Source organism: Borostomias antarcticus (genome assembly GCF_949987555.1).
Source record: "Borostomias antarcticus genome assembly, chromosome: 3".
Taxonomy (NCBI): Eukaryota; Metazoa; Chordata; class Actinopteri; order Stomiiformes; family Stomiidae; genus Borostomias; species Borostomias antarcticus.
This window is the reverse complement of record NC_140236.1, coordinates 1,114,236-1,135,559: the sequence shown is the minus strand read 5'-3', so window position 1 is coordinate 1,135,559 and position 21,324 is coordinate 1,114,236. Positions and strand designations below refer to the sequence as shown.

Below are 21,324 nucleotides of genomic sequence, written 5' to 3'. Positions count from 1 at the left end.
TTTCTATATTATACATCACATACCTATTATTATATATAATTGTGGTGTTGGTGATTTTTTTAATTTTTAATTTTTGATCATTTTAATGTTTTCTGTATGCTTGACGTGTGCTAAACAAATTCCCCTCTGGGGCAATAAAGGTTTCAATTCATATATATATATATATATATATAAATATTATTTCTGACTATCCTGGATAAATAAAGGCTACATACATGAATAAAGTGATGAATTAAACAGTGGTTTCCCAGCGTGAGGAGGAGGGGACACACCTAACCTACACACACACACACACCTCCACACTCACCGCACTCACACACACCTCCGCTCTCACACACACCTCCACACTCACCGCACTCACACACACCTCCGCTCTCACACACACCTCCGCTCTCACACACACCTCCGCACTCACACACACCTCCGCTCTCACACACACCTCCACACTCACCACACACCTAACCCACACTCACACACACACCTCTGCACTCACACACACCTCCACACACCTCCCCTCTCACACACACCTCCGCCCTCACACTCAGAAGCAGCAGAGCGTGCGCTGTGGTCTCTTACTTGGAGAACAGCTGAGCACGGGGCAGCAGCTCGCCGTCGCAGTTCCACACGGAGGAGGAGGAGGGCGCCGCGCCGCAGCACACGCCGCACAGGAAGTCCTGCTTCTTCCTCCTCCGCTCGTGGGCCGTCCCCTGTGACTCCGCCCTCTCCGTCAGCTGCTGCTGGGAGCCGGTCCTGCTCCTGGTCTCTCCGTCGTGGACGCACGGTCTCTCCAGAGCCTCTATCCCTCCCTCGCCGCTCCCCGTCTCCCTCTCTTCGTCGTCGTCGTCCTCCTCCTCCTCCCCCGGGGGGAGGGAGAACCGGACCGCCCTCACGCGGTGGACCTCCACGAACGGCAGGTCGAACTGGAGGATGAAAGAACGGGGAGTCGAACCAAATCCACCAACAGGAAGTCAACTAAACTCTGTTTTTAAAATGTCTTTCTTACTGTTTTTATCCGGCGCTTAACATCTTTCCAGGGACAGCAGTTGAAAACTAGCTACTCAGCTAACACTGGCACATTTACTATGAGGGCTCATTTACTAAAATGTTCCTAAACTTGTTGATTGGTGTGCGTTGTCCCTGTAAACAATAAACAGAATAAAGTAATGGTACCACCAACTCTATGGCCTAGTGGTAGAGTGTCGGCCCAGAGACTGGGAGGTTGTGAGTTCGATCCCCGGCCGGGTCATATCAAAGACTATAAAAATGGGACCCATTGCCATTGGAATTGGGGGGCTACATCACCAAATGATTCCCGAGCGCGGCACCGCTGCTGCTCACCGCTCCCCCAGGGGATGATGGGTCACATGAAGAGAACACATTTCACACACTCAGGTGTGTGACAGTCAGTGGGACTTTAACTTTGTAAAGTAATAAAGTACGCTACGGCGATATGCCTTCCTAAAAAAGAAGCCTTCAATAATCCATTCGCTGGTTTGTCTCAGACAGTCTGTGGTAAATGTAGCTCAAAATGGCCGCCCATGAATCGTGGCCTGCTGAGATGTTCTCTCCTCGTCCCAGAGCGGCGGGGGCTGCGTTCCATACCTGGTCCTGGTTGCTGGTGTGTCGGTGTAGGAAGGTGAGGAAGCTTAGAGGGTGCGTGTCCCGGACGATGACGAGGTCCCCCGTCCCGTCCGCTAGGTGTGCAGAGGGGGACAGACCCAGGGGGCTCTTGGGACAGGAACTGGACATGCAGGTGAGGGTCACACACCTGAACCGCCCCTCCACCCTCACCCACCCACCTGCACGGAGAGAGGGGCGGGGCTACATTATATCAAGGTCGTCTGTGTGTCTGTGTGTGTGTGTGTGTGTGTGTGTCTGTCTTTGTGTGTGTGTGTGTGTGTGTGTGTGTGTGTGTGTGTGTGTGTGTGTGTTACCCTCTGAGTCACTGCTGAGCTGGCTGAATTGAGGGCTGAACAGCGAGCTGGAGTCTGGAGAGGGAGGGAACAGTCTCTCTGTGCTCTCCGAACACACACGGCATCTGGAACACACACACACGCACACACACGCACGCACGCACACACACACACACCAGACAATAAATACACATTTCACAGATGATATTACAGGTATTTAGGTATGTGATGTAACACATAATTCTCTGTTGTATAATATAATTCAGTTATACAATGGCATGACCTCACACTCCCTTGTCTCTCTCCCTCTCTCTCTCCCTCCCTCTATCTCTCTCTCTCTCCCTCTCTCCCTCTCTCTCTCTCTCTCTCTCCCTCTCTCTCTCTCTCTCTCTCTCTCTCTCCCTCTCTCTCTCTCTCCCTCCCTCTCTCTCTTTCTCTCGGTCTCTTTCTTTCCAGACCGATGTACAGTAGGTTCATGTCGCCTGGGAAACCGGCTTCCTTAAGGTAAACCCAACACCTGTGTGCGAGCGCCCTAGCGCCCTGCAGGGGGAATGAGGCCACGTCACCAGCCCACTGATGACGCAACTGACAGGACCCCCCCCCCCCCACCCCCCCAGAGAAACTAGGGCAGCTGTTCCTTCCCAGATCACCTGTAGCTACTGTATCTGCTAAGAGCCGTGTTGTGTTTCAGTCTCTGGGCAATTAGGGATTGATTCTAGCTCGGCCTGCGCCTTCTGAAAGTACACGTGTGTCATGTTATTTACCCAGGAGGCTCCAGACCTCCCTCACAGTTTCCACACTCTGCTGAGTGGAAGTGTTGGTGAAGATGTGAGTCCTGTCGGCCATAATCTCTAGGAAGCTTAAAAACTCTAGCTGTCATGTTGAGCCTTGCTGTCTCATGGAGATGATAACAACTGCCTTATTGGGTAGTTATTGTGTTGTTGGGTAGTTATTGTGTTGTTGGGTAGTTATTGTGTTGTTAGGTTGTTATTGTGTTGTTGTTTATGTTTGTTAACACTTTGGGGACGTATCCAGGTATACGAGTGTGTGTGGGTGCGGAGGTGTGTGTGAGAGCGGAGGTGTGTGTGAGTGCGGAGGTGTGTGAGAGTGGAGGTGTGTGTGAGAGCGGAGGTGTGTGTGAGTGTGTGTGGAGGTGTGTGTGAGTGTGTGTGTGAGTGTGTGTGAGTGTGTGTGTGTGGAGGTGTGTGGAGGTGTGTGTGAGTGTGTGTGAGTGTGTGTGTTCACCCTGAGAAGCAGCGAGTGTTGTCCCGAGGGCTAGACAGCTGAGGGTCAGCGGGGAGGTACTGGACCACGCCTGGGTAGCTTCTGTTACTCAGGAACACCATGGTGCCTGGGGGCAAAGGGCAAAGGTCAGCAACCACCCAGCTCTCTCCGAGGAGTACTTCCCCATGAGGTCATCATGGTCCTTGACGAGGCGTTTGTACGATCACTTGTTACTAATAACCCAACGATCACTGGTTACTAATAACCCAACGATCACTGGTTACTAATAACCCAACGATCACTGGTTACTAATAACCCAACGATCACTGGTTACTAATAACCCAACTAAGACCGGATCCAGCTCCAAATACGATTAGAAACCCTTGTGTTTACCGAGTCTGCCTCGAGTGTCAGGTGGGTGGGACTTGCATTCTAAAGAACATCAGGTCAGAGTAATCAAGCACAGAACAGTAACACAAATGATTTCAAATAGTATTTTGATCCAGCTCCAGCAAAGAAACAAACATACTACTGCAATGATTGTGCTGTAGAACCAATCAGATCACTGAACACTGTTTGAGCCTATCTGAAGCTGAAATGGTGAATGGACTGCATTTATATAGCGCTTTAATCCAAAGCACTTTACAATGAAGGCCTCTCATTCACTCATTCACACACACTTTCACACACCAATGGTGGCAGCTGCCATGCAAGGTGCTAACATGCTCACTGGGAGCAATTTAGGGTTCAGTGTCTTGAACAAGGACACTTCGACATGTGGACAGGAGGAGGCGGGATTCGAACCGCCGACCCTACGATCATTAGATGACCCGCTCTACCTCCTGAACCAGAACTGCCCCAGCTGGGGGGAGGAGTTGAAAGATACCTCGCCAGCCATGTGGGCCAGGTCTCTCTTCATAGCGTAGGGGGAGGAGGAGATATCTACCTCGTCGGCCATGTGGGCCAGGTCTCTCTTCATAGCGTAGGGGGAGGAGGAGATATCTACCTCATCGGCCATGTGGGCGAGGTCTCTCTTCATAGGGAGGAGGTGATATCTACCTCATCGGCCATGTGGGCGAGGTCTCTCTTCATAGGGAGGAGGTGATATCTACCTCGTCGGCCATGTGGGCCAGGTCTCTCTTCATAGCGTAGGGGGAGGAGATATCTACCTCATCGGCCATGTGGGCCAGGTCTCTCTTCATAGGGAGGAGGTGATATCTACCTCAGCGGCCATGTGGGCCAGGTCTCTATTCATAGGGAGGAGGTGATATCTACCTCGTGGGTTGAATGTACTGATGTCCAGCCTGTGTTTCCCTGCGGTACCTGAGTAGTCGTAGCGGAGGGGTCCCATCCAGCGATGTCTCTCGCTCTCCGCCAGCACGTCTCCAAGGAAACCGTATCCCAGCAGGGAGACACAGTAGCGCACCTGGGAGGACCGCTGGTGGACGGAGCACACGTCCAGGGCCTGGGAGTCACCTGCAGGGGATTGTGGGAAAGCGGAGGGCAGGACAGGTAAGACGACTCAACGTTGACGTATGAACGTCACAAGCGTGGAGGATTGTGTGTGACGGGTGTGTTGCTGGCGTGGGAACACGCAGACGGTCAAAGCCGAGGTCACATCGTGTGGAAGGTCGACTGTGGTAATGGAAGATGTGATTCTCTCACCGATGATGATGTGTAGAGCCGAGGTCACAGGGTCGTTCATGCCCACTGTGGCAAAACACACACAGTCTGTGGAGCCTATGAACACACACACACACACACACACACACACACACACACACACACACACGACATATTCATTGGTCTCACACAGATTCATAACATTCACACTCATTTGTCAGTTTGTCTTCACAGCTGTTTCACCTGCGGGGATGATGCCAATATGAAGGTCACATGGCTGCAGAGCCACTGTGGTGTCGTACTCCGAGAGACCCGCCTCCTGTTGAGTTCGGCCAATCACGCCCTGCAGCAGCTCGCTGAACATTCCGTCGCCGCCCACACACACCACGCTGACGGAGAGAGGATGTTATGTTAGAGGTCGAGTAAAGAGACGCTATCTCAGCAGTTCTGTTATGACATGAATCTTGTCTTACCTGACGCGAGAGTTTACATGAGGACTGTGTTATCTCACCCATCAAAGCCAGTCAGGTCCTTCTTCAGTATGTGATCTCTCGCCTGATTGGCCCGTTCGGTCACTAAACAACAACAACAACATAAACATTCTCATATCACTTCTACAACTCATGACTCTCACACATACAGTACCGCCCAACAATAATAGCACATTTAAACTTTTGGCATTCAGTGATCTTGCCACTTCCTGTAAGATAGAAGGTTCTGGTAGGTGAGGTGGTTGGTGGAGGGGGTGTGTCTTACCTACTACATGGGAGCTGATGCCAGCCAGCTCAAACAGAGGCGCCACCAAGGAGTGATAGATCTGTCTTCCTCTCTTCTTCCCTCCAAACGGGTTGATGAACACCAGGAGCCTGTGAGGTCGTGAGGGGCCTGAGGAGAACAGACAGAGGAAGGACAAAGGGCCCCGTTAGGAGACGAGCAGAGGAGGGAGGAGCTAGAAAGATAGAAGTCAAAATATTCCTTTTTTTTTTCTTTTTTTTTAAGGGATATAATTTTTTTTAATTTAACCTTTATTCAACCAGTTAATGAAGCTTGAGATCAAAGAACTCTTTTTCGAGCAACACCTGACTGAAATATATGAGAATATACGAGCCGTAGGCTATAAAAAGATCAACGCTGAGGTCAGCCCAACTGCCATTTCCTCCCAACTGCCGTTTCCGCCCAACTGCCGTTTCCGCCCAACTGCCGTTTGTCCTCACTGTGAGTTTTGAGTGCGTTCCTCAGCGTGGTCATCCACTGGTCTCTCAGGTCTCTGCTAGGGCAGCTGAACTGGGTCCGGCCCAGTCTCCATAGCAACCCGTAGGACCGTCCACTGCTGCTCCGCTTCACGTAGAACACTGGACCACACACGGAAACAGGCACACCACATACAGTAGTGTAAGGTTAAAGGTTAAAGTCCCAATGATTGTCACACACCTGAGTGTGAAATGTGTTCTCCTCATTCGACCCATCCCCTGGGGGGGCGGTGAGCAGCAGCGGTGCCGCGCTCGGGAATCATTTGGTGATGTAGCCCCCCCATTCCAACCCTTGATGCTGAGTGCCAAGCAGGGAGGCAATGGGTCCCATTTTTATAGTCTCTAGTATGACTCGGCCAGGGATCGAACTCACGACCTCCCAGTCTCAGGGCGGACACTCTAATATAAACACAGTGTTACACTGCATTAGATTAAATATATTTATTAACATGTTAGCAACTAATATGGAGCATTATGCAATTTCATATACCATCAATACATTGTCTCGTAACGGTTGACGTACACATACACGGCTGCCTGAGCAATATTTAAAGGTGCTTGAGAGTGTGGTTTTGTGTTGCATCTCGCCTAGAGACGGTAATCTGAGAGAGTGTCCTCTCTCCCACCTGAGGGTCATATGAGAGTGTCCTCTCTCCCACCTGTGATGTCTCTGTCTTTGAGACAGGGTCATGTGAGAGTGTGTCCTCTCTCCCACCTGTGAGGTCTGTCTTTGAGACAGGGTCATCTAAGAGTGTGTCCTCTCTCCCACCTGTGATGTATCTGTCTTTGAGACAGGGTCATGTGAGAGTGTGTCCTCTCTCCCACCTGTGAGGTCTCTGTCTTTGAGACAGGGTCATCTAAGAGTGTGTCCTCTCTCCCACCTGTGATGTCTCTGTCTTTGAGACAGGGTCATGTGAGAGTGTGTCCTCTCTCCCACCTGTAAAGTCTCTGTCCGCGTCTTCGGCTGATTTCTGGGGAAGGATCTCAACGCGCCCCTCCTCCACGCCGATCACCTCGGAAACGGGCACTGAAACTTTAATCGCATACAGTAGACACTGTAAGAGGTAGATGGTGTGTGTGTGTGTGTGTGTGTGTGTGTGTGTGTGTGTGTGTGTGTGTGTGTGTGTGTGTGTGTGTGTGTGTGTGTGTGTGTGTGTGAGAGTGTGTCATTTTCATTCATGAGAACTTTGGGGTATCAGAAAGACTATAATTTGGTTGTCCCTCTTTTATATATTGTGGCAAGAGTGTGAGAAACATATTGTATTCTAATGCTGACAAGTGGATTCGTGTGTGTGTGTGTGTGTTTGTGTGTGTGAAACTCGTTCTTTGTTTTGAGTGTGACTTCAGTATCTAGGAGTTGGATTTCGTGTTAGTGCTGTCAAACTCGTTCTGCCCTTCTTAAAAAGCCTACTTAATATTCATGGGACTATAAAAATGTCTGATTCTGTAGAAGATTTATACAATAGGCCCTAAGATAATAATGTATCTGATAATAGACTATATTTACATGCTTAGTTTATCTACATTCCGTATAGTATTACTGTCTGTCACTGTCACCACCTGTTATTGCCTCTTCAGGACAGGTTAGGTGACTTTCTGTCTGTGCATACCACTGTCCGATCCCACAAGACGTTTATTTGGTTACGCTTAGGTATAAGGTAGACAATTCTTTTTTCTTTTAGTAGGCCTAACTTTATTCTTGGGGGAATTAGTTTGTTATACAGTAGCCTATACATGTATCATCAGTGTTATTTTTTAGCAAACCTTAAAATGATACAGTAGCCGACGGTATTACGCATTCCGTTTAGCCATGACGTCAGAAATGCAATGTATGGCGTATACATTTAGTCACTAAATTAAGAAATATAGGCCTAGTCAACTAAAAGGATATTTTTAAGTGATGAATGAGCACTTACCGGTTGTCTTATCTCGATTCTTCTTATCAAGCTCCGTCCAGTTGAAGAACCAGCCCGTCACAACTGCCCGGTATCTCTTTTTACCGACCCATAAGCTGGACTCCAACCTGACCTGATCTATCTCCATGCTATATTTAGACAACTTACAGCTCCACCAACAGAATGACTGTTTATGTAGACTAACTATCCGAAACAAGAACAAAGAATGTGTAGGAACCAAGTTGATTCAATATTTTGATATGATCTCATATTAATCTTTTTGTCTACCCATGAACCAATTAACAGCATCTCCGAAAATATAATCTATGATTGTCCGATAACCTACAAGCCCACAAGAAGCATCCTTCCTGATGTTCAATGATCAAAAATAGCCTTGAGCAGATAAGATTCAGCGCTGATAAGATGTCATCGACGTGATGAAATCCGTCTGGTCTGGCAGCTGCATTTTACTCAACTACGTAATGCCAGTTCCATATATCCCGGTGACACAGGTGTTGTCTCAGGTAAGATTCATCACCCCGCCCACAACCTCACACCTGTGCCTGGCCTATTTGCATGTTGGCTCCTGATTGGGCCTGCCTGAATAGGGTGGACTTGGTATTACTTTTGTAAGCTTTCTAATGGATCACATGAACTGATTATTGGTAGGCCTATTATAGGAGTTGAAAATGCTTATCCTCATCTGGGCGCCTCCAGAACATGTTCATAGGGGTGACCGGTTGGGGGCAGTAGAATAGTTAGGGTGTCAGAGCTGCAGAAGCAGCGTCCAGGGTGCGTGTTTCATGTGTTTAATGTGTTTCATGTGTCAGTCTGCCGGCACAGAAGGGCTCTGAGCAGTGGAGTTTTTATATGTATAAAAACAAAACAAAGGCCTAACTGGAAAACTACTTTTAAAAGACTAAAATCTGACACCCTCTTACATCTAGAGACACATGTGTGGGGTTTTTAGTCACAGATTTCACAAAGACTGGGATCACAGTAGCCTACACGCACAGTAGCCTATGTCACATCAGGCACACAATAGGTCTATCATTCTGACTCTGAAAAGTAGCCCATTAATATTTGAAGTATCCCAAGTAGTACCCTAATATTTAAGGCAGATTTGGCAATATTCGTTCATCTTGGGCAGGGTAGTGGTTTTTCGGCAGGCAGACGTTTTCCAGCACAACACCGGCATATAAGGAGAGCACAGACATCCATCCGGAACATGAATACATGCCAGTAGACGCAGGCGGATACAACCTTAACAACAACAAGGCTTCTAGATCTGCCAGTGAATACATGCCAATAGACGCAGACGGATCCAACTTTTACAACAACAACAACAACAACGCGCGTGTATCTGGTGTGCACTAATGTTACTGCGCAGCCGCAGCAGCAGGTTGGGAGGGGGGGGCGTGATGCAGTGACGCGGGTGAAAAGCATTATTATTTTTCTTTAATTTGTTATTTTCTTTCAAAAATGCACATATTTCGCGAGGGGTGGGAAGTGTGGTGACAAGCAATTTCATAAGGGTGGCCTGTGCCACTGATATATCCATGTCCTCATTGGCTCTGTTTAATGTCTCGGCCAGTCACATCTGAGCCTCAGGCGGAACTACACTGAGGCTACTTCCGGCAATCTCTTTTCAAAATACGAGTATGTGCTGAAATGTGCTACCAGCAGCCAGTGTAGGGAATGTGTGTGGGAATCAGGCGAGCAGCAGCTTTGTGGACAAGTTCCAGGGGTTTAATGGCTGACGCCGGGGCCCCAGCGAGGAGGGAGTTGCAGTAGTCCAGGCGGGAGATGACCAGGGCCTGGATGAGCACCTGCGCTGTTTCATCAGAGAGGAACGGGTGAATCCCCCTGATGTTGTAGGTCTACAACAGGAATCTGAGATGTAGTGTAGAGGGAAAAAAGGAGAGGACCCAGGACAGACCCTTGTGGAACCCCCGTAGTCAGACTATGCGGTTCCGACATCGACCTTCTCCATGTCACCTGGTAGGAGTGGCCCTTCAGGTACATGTAGGATGCAAACAGGGAGCATGCAGAGCCCTAACGCCTCTCTCCTCGAGGGTGGAGAGGAGGATCTGGTGGTCTACCGTATCAAATGCTGCTGACAGGTCTAGGAGTATCAGGACAGAAGAGAGAGAGTTTTTCAACACATTTACGTATGCCCCATTGACTTCCATTGCACCCAGTGAGAGCCTGCATAAAAACTGCAGCTAGCTCAATACTGGAACGATCTGTGAAATGATGATCCCTATGTTTCAGGCTCATGGTAGACACACCACAAATAAGGCTAAATGTCCAAAATAGCACACTACCTCTTTAAGCAATCCCCCTCGAGAGTAAACACAAAAAAATGCTGGATAATTTATTGAATTGAATTGAATTAACCCAAACGCTGAGCCTGTTGGATCATGTTATTGGGTTATCTCCACGGTGCTGGGTAGTTTTTGTGCAGCTCGGCTGCTGGTTTTAGGACTTCAACATTCACAAAACTAATTTTCAATTATATATTTTAACTTTTAGAACAAAACATACTCTATTCTGTGAGTCTCTGTAAAGACCTTATTTTCAGCATTTTTGGCAAATATCATTCATTTTACCCATAGGGATTTTGGACTTCACCCAAAATGTCGGACTTAAACCCTAAGAAATGACACCCCATCTCTCTCACACATCACGATGGTAGAGTAAACCTTTAATTTGTAACATGTGCCTGGTAATTCATTAAGCTCATTTGCAATGTAATAAATAGACATTTGATATCATTCTTGCTCTAGTTTAACCCTTTATCAACTATTTGCACAGAAATTTAGATTTATTTTAGTTTTAACTGATTATTTAAGTCATTTGTTACTGTAATTATATATATATATATATATATATATATACATATATATATAATGTGTGTGTGTGTGTGTGTGTGTGTGTTTTGCTGTCCTATTTGGGATAGAAAGTGTTATTTTTAAATGTCACAAAAATTAATAAAATCACAAAAAGTACATTTGTTTAGCGTGACCTTTATTATTATTTTATTTTGAAATCCCTGTCATGAACGCCCCGGATATGTGTCTAGTTATCGAGCACATGCTTCCTCCCCACCTAGTCAGCTAGCCTGCTAGAAACACCTACATTCATTAGTACTTCAATCAACGTTTTGGAGTTGGTTGATTAGAATAGGTCATCACATACGTTTCATTATCCAAACAGCTGCTGAAGATCGATTAGAAACATGAATATCCGTAACGCGAGGGTAAGTGAGTGAGTCCACCATGCTAGCATTAGCCTAGCTAGCTAGCACCACCATCCCAATAGGGTTGTGTTTAGCTGTTAGCTAGCCAACGCTAGCATACTTGCTAATAATAATAACAAGTTAGACAAAAGCTGATCTACTTGATCAGAGGTAACTAGCATGTTATTTGATTTGCTGAATGCTTTTGTGTTTGTTTTAAAGATGAAAGCTTCTCTATTCTGCTAGGCTAACCTTAGCTAGGCTAACTAGCTTTAGCTCACAGTCTTCTTCTCTTGTTCTAGCCGGAGGACCTGATGAACATGCAGCACTGCAACCTGCTCTGTCTCCCTGAGAACTACCAGATGAAATACTACTTCTATCACGGGCTGTCCTGGCCACAGGTAGGCACTGTTATTCACATTAGTTACAACTAGCCTGTAGCTATAGCTAATAGCTGGCTCTGGTCCTGGACTATCTCTGGTCCAGGACTATCTCTGGTCCAGGACTAGCTCTGCTCCAGGACTAGCTCTGCTCCAGGACTAGCTCTGTTCCAGGACTAGCTCTGGTCCAGGACTATCTCTGGTCCAGTGGTCCAGGACTATCTCTGGTCCAGGACTAGCTCTGGTCCAGGACTAGCTCTGGTCCAGGACTAGCTCTGGTCCAGGACTATCTCTGGTCCAGGGCGTTGGTGGGTAACGGAATTATGTTATCTGTAGATACCGAAGAGCAGACTGCATGAAAGAATGAATGGAGAATTGTATGGTCACTGACAGGGTGTTGGGGAGAGATCGCAACTCAGTTACGCCCTGGACCCCAGATAGTTCCTGGACCCCAGATAGTCCCTGGACCCCAGATAGTTCCTGGACCCCAGATAGTTCCTGGACCCCAGATAGTCCAGGACGTAGTGAGGTTTTTGCATAAGTATTTAATCTCACACTTGCTGGGAAAATACATTATTTCATTACCTTTTTTCCATTCTGTCTACTCCCTATCTAATGTATTTGAAGACAACGTTATTACCTCCCAAGAAGTGTGTATGATTTGGATTGTCACACAGAGTTATCCATATTGTAGTTGAAGGATGTAGTCCCATGTATCTAACCTAGCAAATGTTTCAGCTGTCATACATCGCAGAGGATGAAAATGGAAAGATAGTGGGATATGTCCTGGCCAAGATGTGAGTATGTCAATCTGGAATCTGCTGTTGTGATATATAGCTGAAAGGGTCTGGTTCCATTAAAGCATTTTGTATGTCAAATCCTAGTCCGTCCAACCCCTCTCTCTGCCTCTGCTTATCCTCTCTCTCTCTCTCTCTCTCTCTCTCTCTCTCTCTCTCTCTCTCTCATTCTCTCATGACCTGTTCTTTCCTCAGGGAAGAAGATCCAGATGATGTCCCCCATGGTCACATCACATCCCTGGTGAGACTTGACCTCCTCAAACACACAACACCCCCACCTGGATGTGCAGTGTGTCTGTTGTTGCGCCTGTTCAGACAGGCTCACACACAACCGCTGCGACGACATGTTCGTTTCAGAATGTCCGTCTCATCACGAGTCATTCCGTTAGATTTGAATATTGAAAACGGCAGTTTTAGAACTTTTGACGTTCCAGATTGGCCATTGCTAAACAATTTAATTCTGTTCTAAAACATCTTACAACCATCTCTGTTGCGTTGTGTTGTTCCGGTTGACCATTCCAGAGCGCGGTACTACGAAGCAGGCTGAAGGAGTTACTAAGCTAACTTTGCGAGCTAACTTTTAACACTGACTTGAAGTCGGGGTACTGTAGCTCAGTATTACGAAGCTGGCTCACCTTTTAGCCAGGTTAATGTCCATGGCAGCATGTCCTGTGAGAAGGGACGTGCACTGAGCTTGAGTGGCCAAACCTGAGTTGAGTGAAGCCTTCTGTGAACCGTACGACTGAAACAATCTTAGATCGGGGATCCCTTCCCACTGTACGACCGGGACTCTGTCTCAAGACCATACGACGTGTGTATTCACACTATGCGATTTGTATTCACACTATACGATTTCTGTCAGCCAAGATTACGCCCACGATTCATCTTGGCTGCAGCGTGAACTTCTATTCACACCTGTGATCTACGACGAAAATATCTGACATGCCAGATATTTTGTCAGGAGGTCGTAGCCTCGTCGTAGAACGTCATAGCGATGAATTGCAGATCGTACACCTTCTCACACCGTGCGACTTGCGAGTCCAGATTTTTCATACGATGAGCTACGATTGTCTGCGACAACCCACGACCACCTTACGACCTCAGAATGGTGGGTTTTATCACACAGTGTACATTCGGCTGAAGCTTTGGATGTTGGATGGCGATCTGCCTTCATGGAGTTAGCCTGAGCTAGGATGTGGAGCTAAGTCAAGTAGGCTGTCTTGGTCTAAGCCTGACTACATCCAGTCTGCTTCATAGTGTATCCCTGTGGTCGGTGGTCATGCCGTGTTTGTGGTCTTTCTCAGGCGGTGAAGCGCTCACACAGGCGTTTGGGTCTGGCCCAGAAGCTGATGGACCAGGCCAGCCGGGCCATGATTGAAAACTTCAATGCTAAATACGTCTCCCTTCACGTGAGGAAAAGGTAACGCTCTCTGGGCTGACTCAGCCTGGTGCTCCTCACATCCATGTAAGCAACACCTTGGCTGGGAACACTGCTAACGAGCTACTGCTGTACATTGGGTTTTTTGCCCTCCTGTATACATGTCCACTACTACTATACTACTACTACTACTGCTACTACTACTACAGTACTACTACTACAGTACTACTACTACTACTACTACTACTACCACTACTACCACTACTACCACTACTACTACTACTACTACTACTACTACAGTACTACTACTACTTCTACTACTACTACTACTACTACAGTACTACTACTACTACAGTACTACTACTACTACTACTACTACTACTACTACTACAGTACTACTACTACTACTACTACTACTACTACTACTACAGTACTACTACTACTACTACTACTACTGTAGTAATACTACTACTACTACTACTACTATTGTAGTAATACTACTACTACTACTACTACCACTACTACTGTAGTAATACTACTACTACTGCTACTGTACTACTACTACTACTAGTAGTAGTAATACTACTACTAGTAGTAGTAGTAATACTACTACTACTACTACTACTACTAGTAGTAATACTACTACTACTACTACTAGTAGTAATACTACTACTACTACTACTAGTAGTAGTAGTAATACTACTACTACTACTACTACTACTACTAGTAGTAGTAATACTACTACTACTACTACTACTACTAGTAGTAGTAATACTACTACCACTACCACTACTACTACTACTAGTAGTAATACTACTACTACCACTACTACTACTACTACTACTACTACTACTACTACTATTACTACTACTACTACTACTACTACTACTACTACTACTACTACTACTACTTTAGCCCCAGAATATCCTGACCAGTAGCCATAATGGAGTGTTGAGTGTGATCTATGGAAGTATAGAAATAAAAGATAGATTGATACTTTATTGACCCCCCAGGGATCAGCAGTTGAAATTACAGCAAGGTTGTAAAGAAAAGAACACTAGATAGAGAGTAACTAACAACACTAGATAAGGGGGTAGAAGCATAAAAAGAGGAATAATGGGGACCATACAACCATATGTACGGTAACTGTGCAGAATAGAACTATATATATATTCCTACATACATTCAGTCTGTATAAATATAACTACAAGTATATAAGTCTAGGAGTACACATACATACATGCATGCATCCAGGCTAAGATATCTAGTATTACACATGTATACATACATGCGTACACACCTCCATGACCCTGTACACCTCCATGACCCTGAACACCTCCATGACCCTGAACACCTCCATGACCCTGAACACCTCCATGACCCAGTCCACCTCCATGACCCTGAACAGTGTTATAGAGTGAAGGCTGCTGGCACAAAGGAACGTCTGAACCGCTCTGTATTGCCCCTGGGTGGGAGGAGCCGTATTGCCCCTGGGTGGGAGGAGCCGTATTTCCCCTGGGTGGGAGGAGCCGTATTGCCCCTGGGTTGGAGGAGCCGTATTTCCCCTGGGTGGGAGGAGCCGTATTGCCCCTGGGTGGGAGGAGCCGTATTGCCCCTGGGTGGGAGGAGCCGTATTGCCCCTGGGTGGGATGAGCCGTACTGCCCCTGGGTGGGAGGAGCCGTATTGCCCCTGGGTGGGAGGAGCCTGTGGCTGGAAGTGCTCCCTATCTGCCACAGCTCATCATGGGAGGGGATGGGAGGGGTTGTCCAGGATAGATTTCAATTTGAGGTATTGTGTATTTTCAATTGATTTTTATTTTTGAGACAATTGAATCCCTCATCTTTCCTCTTTCCTAGTAACCGAGCTGCCCTGCATCTGTATTCAAACACACTGAAATTCCAGTAAGTCAAGCCTGTTCCTGGAAGCCTCTTCACACTCACACACACACACACACACACACACGCGCACACGCACGCACGCACGCACACACACACACACACACACACACACACACACACACACACACACACACACACACACACACACACACACTAATGCTTATGCAATTTGTCAAGTAGGAAGTAACGCTGTACTTGGTCTATCCATCCCAGCCCATCAACATGGTGTCTGTGCTGTTTTCCACAGGATCAGTGAGGTGGAGCCCAAGTACTACGCTGACGGAGAGGATGCCTACGCTATGAAGAGAGACCTGGCCCACATGGCCGACGAGGTAGATATCACCTCCTCCCTATGAAGAGAGACATTGTGATATCATTACACGATGAGGTAGCTATCAACTCCTCCCCCCAGCTGGGGCAATTATGGCTCAGGAGGTAGAGCGGGTCGTCCAATGATCGTAGGGTCGGCGGTTGGAATCCCTGCTCCTCCTGATGAAATGTCGAAGTGTCGTTGAGGAAAGACACTGAACCCCAAATTGCTCCCAGTGAGCAGGCTAACACCTTGCATGGCTGCTGCCGCTATTTGTGTGTGAATGTGTGTGAATGGGTGAATGAGGGGCCTTCATTGTGAAGCACTTTGGATAAAAGCGCTATAGTACAGTCCATTCACCATTTAACCTTTCTTCACCATGGTTACAAAAGAATTGAAGGCCCAGTTTTCCTCATAGCTCCTCCCCCCACTTGGAGGATCACATCACATCTCCTCAGTGTTAGCCGCATGCTAACAGCTCGTCTGTGGTTGCGGTCTAGGGCTCAGTGTTAGCCGCATGCTAACAGCTCGTCTGTGGTTGTGGTCTACAGGTCCCACAGCTGAGGAAGCCAGGGGTGCGCGTGTCAGGCCAGGAGGCCCCCTCCGCCAACGCGACGTCCGGCGACCAGGAGAGGGAGGCGGAGCGCGACAGCGGAGGAGAAAGCAAAGAGCTGAGCGAAGTCAGCGAGGCCACCGAGAGCACAGACGTCAAAGACTCCTCCTCCGACTCGCAATGACTGCCATCTTAGCTGTTTTTAAATTCACCCCCCTCCCTGGTTACACCTTTTATTTCCAGCAAAAAAACGGATTTGGCTTCATCTCAGTTACTGTGTATTCACGTTTCCACAGAAAAAGGCATTTCTTTTTTCTCAGAAGTAACCAGCAAGGCAATGTTGAGATTAGGCCAAATTAAATGTTTTGGGAGCGTAAAGAATTTCAGATTTCAAAGTATTTATTAAAGTTGAGGTCATCTCTCACACCAGCAACAAACCCTACTACTACCACTGTTTGCTCATTTGAAAACAACCTTTTGATTTGTCTGAATCATACCGTCTGTATAGTATTCTAGATACTAAAAATAAAGGTTTCAATAAAAACGTTTGGTACTGTGTTTATTGTAGATTTATGATGCAGCATGGTTGGACAAGGGCAATAATAAGATGAACACCAGTATTCAAATCTGAACTGCTACACGGGCAGTTAACTATGGTGACACCTCAAGTGCATCAACATCTCATTGATGTTTATCTTGCTGTAGTGCAATGGCACCCTCTTCCTGTCTGATATCAACTTGCAAGAACACAAGTCTTAACTTTGTGTGGGGGGGGGGGGATTTTGTGCAAACTTGACTGATTTATAAGTTTTAAACAGATTTAATGTAGAATATACTGATATATATGACGAAACGAGTCATTTGGGTGTGTTTATTTTCAGCGAGTCAGTTGATAAAGCTTATACACCAAGGAGCTAGAATTCAGCACACTGGCTCAGCTCCCCTAACTGAAGTAAACGTGTCCTATAGATACAGATCAGTAAAAAGGAAGTTTAGAGGTTCAGAAGATGCAGCCCTTAAAGGGGTAGTGTGCTATTTTGGACATAGAGCCAGACAGGTTTTCTGCAGGCTCTCACTGGGCTTCCATGGACCCGTAAATGTGTGAAAAACTATGATAAATGTGCTTTTCCGAGATGTGGAGCACAGGGTGTAATCATACCAGTCTCAGTATACTCTGTGAAATGTATTGCTATCCAAATATTTGTACATGTTTGGCATGGCTTGGACATAAACATTCGCCTGGTGCTTGTTTTCACTGCTCCCATAGAGGACTATATGTAAGTCATGCCAAACACCTACAAATATTCGGATTAAGATACATTTCACAGGAGAGCATATTGAGACTGGTAAGATTACACCCTGTGCTTCCCATCTCAGAAAAGCACATTGATCATAGTTTTTCCAACGCGTTTACGTATGCCCCATTGACTTCTATTGTAGCCCAGTGAGAGCCTGCAGAAAAACTGCAGCTAGATCAATACCAGAATGATCAGTGAAATGATGGTCTCTGTGTTACAGTCATGGTAGACAGACCAAAAATAGGGTTAAATGTAGTTAAATAAATAAATAGGACACTATCCCTTTAATGCTGCTAGGAGAAATTAAAACGGTGAGAATAAAAATGATATTCTCAAGTTGACAGTCCGCCCTGCTCTATATAGCCTATAGAGGGCTGGTCTTCGTCGCAAAGCATATAGTGCCATTTTCACATCTTTGATGTTTTTACATCTTTGCTAGCAGTTAGCCAAACGAGAAAGATCAAATATAGGCTTGTATATATATATATATATAGAGAGAGAGAGAGAGAGAGCCTATATTCGATCGTATCCTTTTCTCTTTCCTAACTGCTTGATTATGTGACTAGTGTGTTGTTTGAATATGTTTATTGTATTTGTTATGTTTTATTGTTTTGGGCACTAGGGGCACACCTCACGGCCGGGGGGGTAATTGGGGTAATGAAACGCACGTGGTGGGCGGGCAGCCCCCGGGTAGAGGCAGAGACGTCACTGTTTGTTTGATTGATAGATATCTAAACCTACCCAAAACTGAATCCGTTTGTTAATTAACTTTATTTTGACTGCGTACATGTCTTTGATAGTGGATCAGTGGGTGTTGATTAAGTTTAAATATGATTTAAGTTAAAACCTTGCCATCCTGATCACGTGAGTTCACGTTTTGTTTTGCTAGATGTGAAGAATAACTAATCCCTCTCATTAAGTGTGAATAGGGGCAGGGAGGGAGCGCTAGGGGACGGGTTCGGGTGAATAGGGGCAGGGAGGGAGTGCTAGGGGACGGGTTCGGGTGAATAGGGGCAGGGAAGGAGCGCTAGGGGACGGGTTCGGGTGAATAGGGGCAGGGAAGGAGCGCTAGGGGACGGGTTCGGGTGAATAGGGGCAGGGAGGGAGCGCTAGGGGACGGGTTCGGGTGAATAGGGACAGGGAAGGAGCGCTAGGGGACGGGTTCGGGTGAATAGGGGCAGGGAGGGAGCGCTAGGGGACGGGTTCGGGTGAATAGGGGCAGGGAAGGAGCGCTAGGGGACGGGTTCGGGTGAATAGGGGCAGGGAAGGAGCGCTAGGGGACGGGTTCGGGTGAATAGGGGCAGGGAGGGAGCGCTAGGGGACGGGTTCGGGTGAATAGGGGCAGGGAGGGAGCGCTAGGGGACGGGTTCGGGTGAATAGGGGCAGGGAGGGAGCGCTAGGGGACGGGTTCGGGTGAATAGGGGCAGGGAGGGAGCGCTAGGGGACGGGTTCGGGTGAATAGGGGCAGGGAGGGAGCGCTAGGGGACGGGTTCGGGTGAATAGGGGCAGGGAGGGAGCGCTAGGGGACGGGTTCGGGTGAATAGGGGCAGGGAGGGAGCGCTAGGGGACGGGTTCGGGTGAATAGGGGCAGGGAGGGAGCGCTAGGGGACGGGTTCGGGTGAATAGGGGCAGGGAAGGAGCGCTAGGGGACGGGTTCGGGTGAATAGGGGCAGGGAGGGAGCGCTAGGGGACGGGTTCGGGTGAATAGGGGCAGGGAAGGAGCGCTAGGGGACGGGTTCGGGTGAATAGGGGCAGGGAAGGAGCGCTAGGGGACGGGTTCGGGTGAATAGGGGCAAGGAAGGAGCGCTAGGGGACGGGTTCGGGTGAATAGGGGCAGGGAGGGAGCGCTAGGGGACGGGTTCGGGTGAATAGGGGCAGGGAAGGAGCGCTAGGGGACGGGTTCGGGTGAATAGGGGCAGGGAGGAGCGCTAGGGGACGGGTTCGGGTGAATAGGGGCAGGGAGGGAGCGCTAGGGGACGGGTTCGGGTTGATGCTGATGCACTGACCTCATTAAGGGGTGTGGCGGGGCGGGGCGGGGTTAGAGTTGAGCACAGTGGGGTTGTGGTTTCCTCTCACCACTCTTGTCTAAACGCACACGGATCTCCGCGTGTCGGTGAGGGAGGAGGATATATCAATCCCACTTTATCTCCCCTCGGAAAAGGAAGAAGAGATGTTTTCACATGGTGATATGTGATTAGTCAGTGTGGAAGAGCGAGGATCCTTCAGGTAATGTTCTCATTTGATTCTAATACATATTACGTTATACGTCAACTGTGTATGTCCTGTTATAGGCTTACATGTAGCCTATATTTTATTCTCTTTCTAGGTTGGATTTTATTGGACGATTTCTCTCTAGGGCTGTTTGTGTTGAGAGTAATTCTTTTGGTTTCACTGTTCTTGTAGATGTGTCAACAGTTCATCTATAGGTCTATCCATGTTGTGAGCCTATTCAGAATTGTTGTTTAGGGAAGTTAACTTGGGGATGTATTACATTTGTGCACTTGAGTGGCAAATAAGTGGCTTAGGAAGTACAAAAGAGTATGCCAGCTCACATTACCAATGAATGTTCACTGACTAATACGTCCAAATGTTGATAAACTCCAACGTCTGCTGTGATTCAGTGATGACCACATAGACCAGGAATGAGTGAGACAGGATGGAAACCATACATTACCTCCTCTTTAATAGGCCTACTCCTAAAAAAAAAAGAAGCAATATACCAATTTCGATGGCATGATAGAAATTGGAGAAATACATTTTGAAGTTGAGGAGCAAAATAGTGAAGAGAGAAAGAAGGGGGATTTGTTTTTTGAAAGAAAAGAGGAAGTTGGGACAGAGAAAACGAGAGCAGTCAAGTGACTAATGGTTTGTGAATGAGGTTTGACTTCCAGTGCTCTAGGCTTGTACCAAGGATACACCCCTGTCTTCCTCTTTATTAGGGGCCTGTAGGTGTTGTAGGATGGGTCTGCCAAGACTTGCCAGTATTGCCAATCAGAGGGCATATTGTGTCGTTTGCCCCGAGGCCCAGTACAGAGAGACCAACACATCACAGACTTCTGTTTTTTATTTTCCCCTGATTGGTTTACAGCCTAAACAGGAAGACAATAGAGACGTGTGTTTGGTCATCAAATGACCAGATACCTCAAGGCCAGACCCCACAATCCCACGTCTCTGTTGACTGAGCAGTTGATTGCTAGTGTTCACATATAAAAATAGTATTTACTGTCCCCCTCTGTAATCTCCTACTCACCCAGTAAACTCTGAAATGAAATGATCATTTCTCTGTCACTGGGTTGAAGTCAAGTTGCAGTGTGAGTATAATCATCTATACCTGCAGGTTTAAATGCCCTCTGGTGGTGTTGGGGTTGGGGTAGGGGGCGCCAGCCCTACTATTTATAGTTTGCAGCTGAACTGCTGGTGCTATTTTTGCATGAACTTGTGCAGTACGAGCCATACGACATGTGCCAACTCATTCTCTCACTCTCTCTCACTTTAGTTGTCTCTCTTTCTCTTTCTCTCTCTCATTCTCTCACTCCCACTTTATCTCTCTCTCTCTCTCTCTC

At 47.2% G+C, this 21,324-nt stretch overlaps 2 protein-coding genes across 2 annotated transcripts; one reads left to right on the top strand and one right to left on the bottom strand.

The window, feature by feature from the left end:
- Positions 1-572: 572 nt before the first annotated feature.
- On the bottom strand, positions 573-8,053 carry LOC311329942 (ceramide kinase; the record flags this gene model as incomplete). Its single annotated transcript, XM_084461894.1, has 12 exons — positions 573-920; positions 1,603-1,799; positions 1,935-2,038; positions 3,159-3,264; positions 4,461-4,613; positions 4,803-4,877; positions 5,004-5,149; positions 5,272-5,335; positions 5,517-5,645; positions 5,975-6,112; positions 6,948-7,037; positions 7,927-8,053. 12 exons carry the CDS (start codon positions 8,051-8,053, stop codon positions 573-575), a joined length of 1,677 nt encoding a protein of 558 aa, XP_084318020.1.
- Positions 8,054-11,000: 2,947 nt separating this feature from the next.
- naa10 (N-alpha-acetyltransferase 10, NatA catalytic subuni) lies at positions 11,001-16,956 on the top strand. Its single transcript, XM_084461645.1, has 8 exons — positions 11,001-11,167; positions 11,449-11,547; positions 12,265-12,323; positions 12,519-12,564; positions 13,628-13,743; positions 15,559-15,603; positions 15,848-15,932; positions 16,462-16,956. The coding sequence occupies exons 1-8, from the start codon at positions 11,147-11,149 to the stop codon at positions 16,645-16,647; spliced, it is 657 nt and encodes a 218-aa protein (XP_084317771.1). The 5' UTR covers positions 11,001-11,146; the 3' UTR covers positions 16,648-16,956.
- The last annotated feature ends 4,368 nt before the right edge of the window (positions 16,957-21,324 follow it).

What these genes read in the sequence shown, in the direction of transcription:
- naa10 (XM_084461645.1), top strand. Translation starts at nt 11,147, where the DNA reads ATGAATATCCGTAACGCGAGG. An exon ending in GGATATGTCCTGGCCAAGAT is followed by an intron (nt 12,324 to 12,518) that starts GTGAGTATGTCA and finishes TTCTTTCCTCAG; the next exon opens with GGAAGAAGATCCAGATGATG. An exon ending in TCAAACACACTGAAATTCCA is followed by an intron (nt 15,604 to 15,847) that starts GTAAGTCAAGCC and finishes TGTTTTCCACAG; the next exon opens with GATCAGTGAGGTGGAGCCCA.